Consider the following 9,535-nt stretch of genomic DNA (forward strand, 5'->3'; position numbering starts at 1 on the left):
TTTTCCGCTAAAGTCAATTATAAATCTAAAATTTCATTTAAGTGGTAAGATCTGGAGAAGAAAACAAAAAACAAAACAAAAACCAAAAAACATTTTGGTTTGGTTAAATGAGACTGAGCTCCCTACAGCCATAGCCTAGTGAGCCATAGCCTAGTCCTAAGATTTTATTAGAGTATTCTGCGTTAGAAGCCTACTCAAATCATAACTAAGCCCGTAGATTTTCATTTATTGGTTGGCTTTTTGGAGAATCCTGCTTCCATTTACCTCATGCTTTATATAAATGTGAAGCGAAAATTTAAACTTTTGACCCGTTACTAATATGTTACGATATGAAGCCGTAACAAGTGCAAATTCATGTCATGTATTTCTCAACTCTTTCTCGAATCAAAATTGAAACAAATTAAAATTATCAAACCAGTTGGTCCAGTTCTATAAAACAAGGTAAAAAACTTTCACAAGAAATGGAAGAGCAGTTCATTCCAAACATCAGGCACACCTGGTAAGCACCAATGTATGCAATCTGAATAACTTACAGGGTTTGACAGTTGCTGGGGGCTTAGCTCTTCCCAGAACTTGCGGTAGATGGACGGGTGGCCATCTTTTCGATACTCCGACAGCTGAGTGATGTTGAGAACCGTAATCGCTGAACTCAACTTGTCAATGATCTTCTCGACAATGCGCATTGTTGGCTGGTCTGACCCACTTCCCCAGTAGCTTTCTAGTTCGATCGGTGTTTTCTCGTTGTAGCAGTTCCCATCGCTTTCCACTTCCCACTCTCGGCTCCTGAGATTCATGGAAGAAAGTAGTGTTACAGTCCCAAAGCTTGTGAAAGTTATGTATAAGAAAACTAGAATCCAATCCCAAGATTTAGAATATGGTAATCACTAATCAGGAAAGATTTCATGAGTTAAGCTGCCACAGAAGCCATAAGAACACAAATGGTACTGCAAAGTTGTGGAAAAGGGGATCAAACCGATGGAACGAAGATGGACTGCACGTCTAATTGCAGGATATTGTAATAACTAAGTGTTTAAGATCAATGGAAGTTCAATAGCAGGGTTCTGGAACATACCACAGATGCGTTGGGGACATGGTGACGAAAAAAACTTGTTTCTTCAAGGGAATGGCCCTTGAAGCCACCCAGTCTGCCCATGTCGTCATAACCAATTCCATAGCATTGTGTTCTTCTGATTCTTCACAAACTCCGTTTTCCTCAGCACTCCATCTACAGGCAAAAGCTTAAGCTCTCATCGATGTAAGGCGAGATCAAATTTGAAGGCAAGTCGGAAGCTTAAACTGGGCATAAACTGAGTTATACTTACAATAGCTTAACTGGGCCTTGTCTCCACCACAAGTAGGTATTGAAGACTAGTATATCAGCATGCTCCCACTCCGATGAATGCTTAAGAACCGAATCGGGACGTATTATTCGTTCATCTAATCGGTGATTCACCGGGTCATCCGAATTGGATTCCACAAGCAATGGTGCCCAGAGGAACTCTATGGTGGCATTGTACTCCTGCAACTCACAAATCACATGATAGAGAGAATTATATCTCAAGACACACATCATTCATGATTTTGCAAGTTGATAACAAACTTTCCAAGATTACGAAGACCAATGTGGACGAGTTTCCGATTACCTCAGCTCTAAAAATGGTAAGAGGAGCATTCGGCGACATAGATTTCTTATCAGCTGGAATCACAGACTGGAGCAAACAAACCATTGAAATCCATTGCCCTCGATTCAGCGAATCCCCAACAAACATCAGACGTTTCCCTCTCAACTTCTCCCACATTTTGGTTACGTTCCATCTACAATAGAGTTAAAAGATCCATTAGTTCAACTACCAAAAGAAGACATCTTCATCTTCATTACAATACATTTGAAGCAGAGGAGAATCTGTTTCCAATATCTCACAAATAAATGTCTAATGTTTTGCATAGTTGAGATAAAATTTGCTTTCAATGCCAAAATGAAAACTATTGGTCTCCCAAAAGAGAACTGATTCAAACTCAAGATTGCTACATTGTTTAGTCTATGCAATGAAACCAACTTTACAGTCTCCAACTTCAAGTTACCAAAAACAGAACCCATCAAATTTACCAGAGAATAGAGTGAAACCACGAGAGAAGAAGAAATTTACCTCTTCAAATTGCAGCCATGGGGCTGCCATCTCCAGTACTGATACCTCACATCAGACCTGCCATGCTTATGGCAAGCCAACTGGTCCGACATATATGGACATTGCGACTCGTTATACAGTGGATAAGAAGTGTTATCGAAAACCCATTTGCCAGAAAACACATCACATCTCGCCGACCTCACTTTCCGACGACCTGATTCCGATTTCCGGCCATCCCTAGAGATTTTCCGACCACTATATTGTTTCGTCCCATTGCACTTACTGAATCTATCCAAAATTTCTACTACCCACAAAACCAAACAGCTTCATCTCAACAAACCAAGTCAATTAAAGCCACATGGTAGAAAGAAAGTGAAGATTAACATACCGGGAACTCCATTTCGGTGGCTTAAAACATTAGGTTTCACGTACGAAATTGAAGCTTCCTGGCGGCGACTTTCAGGATCTGGGGTTTCTTGGATTTGCCGAATGCTGTGTTCGTTGTGGAGAATTGTAAGAACTATGAAGAGAAGGAAAAGCAGAGCCAGTAAATGTAAATGGGTTTTTCTCCGATTCCATCTCTGCATCACGATTGGAAAGGATTTTTTACTAAAGCCCACTTCAAAAAGCAATCGCAAAAGGGTCCAAATAGTTCCAAAATTGATGCTCGGGAGCTGATTCTGGATGCAAATCTGAGCTTATTAAGAGCTAGCTGGAAGATTTCATAACACGGTCTTTCTAAAATCAGACAGCCAGAGATGAAAAAGAGTGGGAAGGACCCAAGGATGGAAATCGTTGACCCCACTGAATCGTTCCTCCTGTTGATTGGTAATTTGGCGGTGTTTGAAGGAGGGGCTTCTTTCTGTAGTGGCAAGATCATGCAAGAATAGATTAAAAGAAGTTTGCTAGATAAGTGGGCTCACTGTCGTGCGAAGAAATCTCAACAGTGGTCTTCAAAGACTTCACTACGATCACTTTCAACACCTTAAGCTTTTCAATTCTTGATTTCAGTAATACTATCGTCACAGTTATGGGAAACTTTGGGTGTTTCTTTGTTTTCCTATAATAATAGGAGAAAATTCTATCATTTATAGTTCTTTTTTTTTTCATCTTTTAAATCTCTTTCTTAGAGAGTAAACCACTTTTTTTCAAATATCATTTTGGATTTCAAAATATATTTAATCAATATTCTGCCTCAAAATTGTAACTTTTGGGATGGAGTGCGAATATTTTAACTTCTTTTTTGGTACATCCAAATAATATGAGATGCTGTTATCATTCAGTCTATCAATCTTCTCTTGTAACTCTCTTTCTATTTTTTATAGAGAGTTTGTTTGAAGTGAATCTACCGTATGATAAGTACAAAATTTATCTGAACTGTTTCGAATTTTGATTGGAATGTGGAGTTGTTTGAGAAATAAAAGCATAGAGAAGCTCATTCCACACGTCGGGTACTCCAGGGAGACACCAATGGATGCAATCGGCATAAGAGCTTGGGTTTGAAATATGGTCTTCCTTCAATGGCTCCCATTGCTTCCTGTAAATTGATGGGTGGGCTTCTTTCCTATATTCGGATAGCTGTGTAATATTTATCATTTGCACATTTAGTCCTCTAGTTTTCGAGTCATTTAGTACTGTTTCCACTATCTTCATCATCTTTGGATCCGTGCCATTTCCTTTATAGCCAGCTCTTGTAATTTGGTCTGTTTCACTATAACAATTTTGGCCCTTGGCTCTACCCCATTCTTCACCCCTACATTTTGTGCAAAAATTTCGTTCATACGTTGGAATCAGCATAAAAAACAACAAAAGAGTAGGAAAGAGAATGTTTAAAAGTATGATAATATGATGAAAAGAAAAACATACCTATCATGAATGGGTGACATGCTCATGAAGAACATTTGGGTCTTATTTGGATTGATATTAATTTCGAGCCAATCCGACCATGTCCTTAAAGCCATCTCATACACACGCCTCATCTTCACTATTTTTAAGTTGCTATTTTCTTCATCTTCAAACGATCCAAATCTAAGCACAAACGAAACCTTTAATACACATTTATGATGAGAAGGGTGTAAATGACATTGGCTCATAATTTGAAATTGCATCAAATTCAAATCTAGAGGGGGGAAAACCAAAGGATCCATAATCATGGGCATTTTGATATATCCTATTTATATAATGGCGTTTTGAAAATTTATTGGAAACTTTTTGAAAATTGAGCAAGCCCAATAGGGGGGACTTACAGGGCTTTAATCCTCGGCCTTCTCCACCAAAGATAAGTGTTGAAAATGAGTATGTGGGCCTCGGCCCAATGACGTGCGTGCTTCTCAATGGCCTTGACTCTGACAATCCGATCTGGCAACCTGTGGTTTACTGGATCATCCGAATTCGACTCCACCAATAATGGGGCCCAGTAGAACTCAATCGACGCATTGTATTCCTTAATTTCCACAAATTAAAAAAAAAAAAACAAAAACAAAAACCAACATCATTTTAGCCTTATTATAAATTAAATATTTATAAAATAACCAAAAACTTGTAGTTACTTTATAATTGTTAATTAAAATAAACTCCTGACTATTTTTTACCTTTTTTTATCTTAAATAAGGTGAGGATTCAAACTTCCGATCTTTTTGATTGTAAATATGTATCTTAACAGTTTAGGTTGACATTTTATTTTCGTTTGATTCATATGATTTTAAAAATCTTATTATAACTACTATGGCTTTTTCTTAATTTTATAATATAGATTGCAATTATATGGTGTGAATTTGAAATGAACCATTTTTTTTTTAACATCACATGTTTTGTATAGACATAGCACAGATGATGAATTGAGATTAAATTAATTAATTTAATTTCTCAAATACATTAGGTGTTATATTTTTCATATTCTTAAATTTTAAAGAGTGCTCCAATAGAATGCAACATAAACTTAAATCAGCATTTATTGACACTTGTCTCTAATTAAGAATTCGATTATCCCAACCAGTTATAAAAAAATTATAATCTATTCATGTAATTTTTAAAATATAAAGGCTTGTCTTATAAGGTCCAAGTTAGGTTTTAAACTTAAATAATAATTGAAAAGAAAAGGGAAGAAATGAAGTTCTCACAATGGCGTTGAAGATCATCAAGGAGCCATTACTCTGCATCGACTGCAGAGCCGGCGGCAGAACAGAGCCGACGAGGCACACCATCGAAATCCACTGCCCGCGGTTCAGCGAGTCTCCGACGAACACCATTCTCTTATTCCTCAGCCTCTCCAGCAGCGCCGCCGCGTCGAACCGCGGCAGGTCGCACTCCTCCGGCTGCCACCGCCAGTTCCGGTACCCCAAATCCCTCCTCCCAAATTTCTCACACGCCAATTGGTCCGACATGAACCGGCACTCCCGCTCCTTGTACAGAGGATACGACTCGTTGTCGAAAACCCACTTCCCGGAGAACAGGTCGCAGCCGGCGGGGCGGTAATTCTGCAGAGACTGAAATTGGGCTCTGTTCTGAGCTAGATAGACGGCGGCGATGAAGAGGAGGGCGATTAAGAGGGCGAGGGCGGCTCGGAAGGTGGTTCGGATTGGGAATCCGAATGTGGGAGTGGGGAATTGGGATTTTTTTGCCATATTTTTTTTGGGTCTCCTTCCCCTTCGTGTTGGTGTAAATGGAGATTCATAAGTTGATTGCTTTTTTAAGTTTGGTGTGTTTCGAAAGCGGTTGGTGGGGGAATTTGGTTTCCAGATAGGAATCTTGGAGTAGAATTTGTTTCAGTTTGTTTTGAAGCAAAATTTGGGATGGATATGGATGCTCTTTCACTTCAGTTGGCTCTCCATGCTCTTTCATCTTTTCCTCTCTCTCTCTCTCTCTACCAGGGACTTTTTTTTGGTTTATTTACATTATTTGAAGTAGCTCAAAGACCACAAAGAGAGGAGGGAGATCTTTTTAAAATACATTATATATATATACACACACACATACACTACTAAGGAGTGGGCAGCCCAAAATTTCCCAATTTAAATCTCGATGAAAGTCAACAATTCAATAGATTTTTGTAGGTTTTATGTCTAGTGCAAAGTAACCATTTCATCAATATCGAATTTTAATATTCGGATTAAGATTTGGAATATGGGTTCGAATCCTGGGCCTGAGACATTACAAATGGTATCAGAGTACGATATGGTTCGAGGACAAACAAAGGCGGAAGCTAGTGAGCATGTGATGGCCGATGAGGGGTACATGAATGAATCGATAGCACATACGAATGAGATGGATCTTGAGACCATGGAAGCGTGGTTAAGAAAAGACTTAAAAGAAATGATAGTTACTACCTATACTAACAAGGTACACCCTCCCCTCAGTAACTCAATTATATAAGAACTTCAAAGTTAACTGTGACACCATTTGTTATCTCAGAAAACTTTTTCTATTTATAGTTTTTAATTTTTTGCTAGTAAGCACAAAGCACAAGTCTTTAGGCACTTCAATAAAGATGGAAAGATTTGAGCTATATTCATATAAGCTAAAAGATATGAATTTGTTCTTCTTCTCTTACTATTTGGTAATTTCAATCACCACAATAAATTTTGTGGCTTTGAAGCTGGCGCATCTAGATTTTTTTTTTTTAAGCTAAAGATTGAACATTATAAATTAAATCAACAAAAATTCTAGGTTTATCTCAAAAAAAAAAAAAAAAAAACTCTAGGTTTTTATTACTTCATAGTCTTTACTTGGTTGTTTAGCTAGGTTAGGCTATCACAACAATTAGAGAAAAAAAAAACCGTATGCAATTGATTGTTTTAAGAAAAAAGAAAGAAATTTGGGTTAAATTTGACATTTCACCTTAATTACATACTTTTTAAAGAAATTAAGTGGCCGAAAATAATACTAATATATATATAGTGCATTTTCGAACCAATTAGGATGTATTTTGCTTATTTTGTAATGTCCTCAGTTACTTATTATATTTTTTTCTAGTTAAGAAATAACTTTGTCATATAATCTACTTTTCACTTTTCGGTGATGTTACTGGGGATGGAAAGTATGACTGAAATCCGATAAACCCAAACTTGAGCTTCAAATTAGTGTTGGGAATCAGAAAAGAAAAATACTCCGTAGAAAATCGTTTATGTTTCGAAAACCTTTTATTAAACGTTTATTCGTTCTGTAATTAAATATTTTATTTTCGTGATATTGATTTATAAGAATTGTAACGTTTATAAAAAAGATATAGAGGAGTTTGTCTATAAGTTTCTATCATTTTTTCTCACGATTCTTACAAGAAAAATTATGGGCTAGTTTTTCGATCCCAATCCGCTCTGACGAGTGCACGTCGTCTGAGTTGGGTGTTGTGTTAATCTTGGGGAGCAACTGGCGTATATACGATTTAGCACTGTGGTTGTGTCAAAATTGCTTTCAAGGGTGTGGTTCTTCCACGGTACAACAACTATTTTTTTCGTCTAATTTCTATTCTCATTCTTACAATGAGCATCAAAAAACTCAAAAGGTCGAGATCGAGGAAGCGGACCCAACTTAAGAACCAATGATCGAGGCCAATCGATGGATCGATGGATTGGCTTAGCCAGACCTTGTAGCTGAACAATTGGTCAGCTCGGCCTAGCTAGCCTCATAGCTAACCAGCCCTGGTCCGCCAATTTGCTCAGCTAGACCAGGCCTTGTGGCCGACCAACATTTGATCAACTGGTCCCCTTAATCAAGCCATTAGGTCGACCAACCTTGCTCGACTGGTCCGATTGGCTCGGCCAGGCCACAAGGTCGTATTCAATTGATTGGTTGACTTAGCCAGTTACATTGGCTTGGTCTATGGCTCGATCAATCGTCCTCCAGTAGTCATAGTCACAAACAAGAGGATTGGTCAGTCTGAAGTCAGCATGCACGAACTCATCTTACCTCGATATGGGCTCGTGATGGAAGAAGATCCTAAGATCTATGGAATTTGAAGAAGATCCTAAGAGATTTCAAACTATTTTTAGTTAATGTATTCAAAAGAAGTCCTTATTGATTCTAGAGTTTTTATCAACTCTAGGTTTCTCCCCTCTATAAATGAAGGGAGAAACCTCGTATTCAAGATACACCACAAAACTATACTATTTGTTATGCTTCTCTTGAAGACATAACGGCTAGGATTAGAAAAAAAAAATGACGTCAGCAAGGTGCCATGCAACTCGAAAAGTGTGAAGTGGCAAGAGACGACCTTCAATTTTCCAAGCATTATTCTTGAAAATAGTTTGGTGGATGATAAATATTTAGAATAAGTTTAAAAATAAAACATTATTAAAAAAACTCTAAAATAAACATTTTAAAAATAAATAAACCAAAAATAAATCAAAACCTGAAAGTATAGTTAGGTAAAAAAAAAAAAAATAATAATAATAAAATGAAGCTTTAATATACAAATGATTTTGAAGGCCAAAGTTGGATGAGATTTGGACCTCAGACAGGATTCTTTGTCGTAAAGAAACTTCAAAGCATTTCCAAAAATTTTATGAAAATATCCAAACAGAAAATAGAATACCATGTTCAAGTTTGGCAGCCTGTACCCATCCCCCATCTTCTCCAACACAATATTAATTAATTAATCTAAGTTAATTTCCAAGTTTGGACCACTATTTTTCATGGTTTTTCTTTTCTTATTCAAAATTTATATCCATAATCACACATATATATTCATAATCTTTTTTTAAGAATATGCACTAAACCCAACAAATTACTAGAAGATCTAGGATTCTCAATCTGGCCAACCAACCAAGAGTGAAGCAAAAGTTGGCCTTTGCTAGGCCATGCCATGTGCAACAAAGTTATGAATTATGATGCCTATTAAACAAGCAGCTTAGGAGCAAATATTAGAAGTAAAAAGCTCACACTTTAGTAGAGATGGAGTAGTTAACATCTTCGACATTGAAGGGGGAATCCGAGTCTGCTACTTGGACCACTTATTTGGAGACACGTGTTCAAGCTACAGTTTGGATAGGTCAGGGAGTAGAGATGAGACAAACGAAGTCGTCTCTAACTAACCCAACATAAGCCCAGTTCTGTACTGACCTGAAATGGCGGATGCACTGGTGTTAAATTCAATGAGCAACAGGTATGACAGATCGTCGAAATGACAGGGCCGGGTAACATTTCCCAGAACTCCACCATAAAAAACGAAGTCCATTTCTCACAAAAGTATGCACTTTTTATGCAACCTAACTATGCTTGGCTAGATATTAACGTAGACTAAGTACTAACTTAAGCTTTAGAGTGTATGTAGTCGAGTACTATATTGACGCAAAGTTCTATTCGTAGGTCATCACCTCAACTGACTAGACGTCCATTTCGAACTAGAAATCGTCTTCTCACCTCATCTAAAATCCTACATCAGTAAGAATAGTCTAGATTCATCTGTCAAGCTA

General features: G+C 37.5%; 2 protein-coding genes across 3 annotated transcripts; both read right to left on the minus strand.

The window, feature by feature from the left end:
- Nucleotides 1-343: 343 nt before the first annotated feature.
- TBL35 (TRICHOME BIREFRINGENCE-LIKE 35) lies at nt 344-3,090 on the minus strand. 2 transcript variants are annotated; one of them, XM_022288425.2, is made up of 6 exons: nt 2,515-3,090; nt 2,148-2,430; nt 1,644-1,815; nt 1,323-1,519; nt 1,073-1,225; nt 344-783 (listed from the first exon to the last, which is right to left on the minus strand). In XM_022288425.2, exons 1-6 carry the CDS (start codon nt 2,711-2,713, stop codon nt 453-455), a joined length of 1,335 nt encoding a protein of 444 aa, XP_022144117.1. In that variant the 5' UTR covers nt 2,714-3,090; the 3' UTR covers nt 344-452. The 2 variants fall into 2 exon arrangements, with proteins under 2 accessions (XP_022144117.1, XP_022144118.1); XM_022288426.2 differs by having other exon boundaries at nt 2,148-2,427; nt 2,515-3,086.
- A 263-nt stretch (nt 3,091-3,353) lies between these two features.
- On the minus strand, nt 3,354-5,994 carry TBL34 (TRICHOME BIREFRINGENCE-LIKE 34). Its single transcript, XM_088117229.1, has 4 exons — nt 5,246-5,994; nt 4,373-4,569; nt 3,993-4,154; nt 3,354-3,879 (listed from the first exon to the last, which is right to left on the minus strand). Exons 1-4 carry the CDS (start codon nt 5,747-5,749, stop codon nt 3,495-3,497), a joined length of 1,248 nt encoding a protein of 415 aa, XP_087973355.1. The 5' UTR covers nt 5,750-5,994; the 3' UTR covers nt 3,354-3,494.
- Nucleotides 5,995-9,535: the final 3,541 nt, after the last annotated feature.

Source organism: Momordica charantia (assembly GCF_013281855.1).
Source record: "Momordica charantia cultivar OHB3-1 chromosome 1 unlocalized genomic scaffold, Mcharantia_2.0 BLBB01000001.1, whole genome shotgun sequence".
Taxonomy (NCBI): Eukaryota; Viridiplantae; Streptophyta; class Magnoliopsida; order Cucurbitales; family Cucurbitaceae; genus Momordica; species Momordica charantia.

Coding starts and splice junctions, on each gene's coding strand:
- TBL35 (XM_022288425.2), bottom strand. CDS start 2,713: ATGCAGAGATGGAATCGGAGAAAAACCCATTTACATTTACTGGCTCTG. Junction 2,431..2,514: donor CCACCGAAATGGAGTTCCCG/GTATGTTAATCT, acceptor TTTTGTGGGTAG/TAGAAATTTTGGATAGATTC. Junction 784..1,072: donor ATGTCCCCAACGCATCTGTG/GTATGTTCCAGA, acceptor CATGAATCTCAG/GAGCCGAGAGTGGGAAGTGG.
- TBL34 (XM_088117229.1), bottom strand. CDS start 5,749: ATGGCAAAAAAATCCCAATTCCCCACTCCCACATTCGGATTCCCAATC. Junction 4,570..5,245: donor TGATGATCTTCAACGCCATT/GTGAGAACTTCA, acceptor GTGGAAATTAAG/GAATACAATGCGTCGATTGA. Junction 4,155..4,372: donor AGGCCGAGGATTAAAGCCCT/GTAAGTCCCCCC, acceptor GTTTGTGCTTAG/ATTTGGATCGTTTGAAGATG.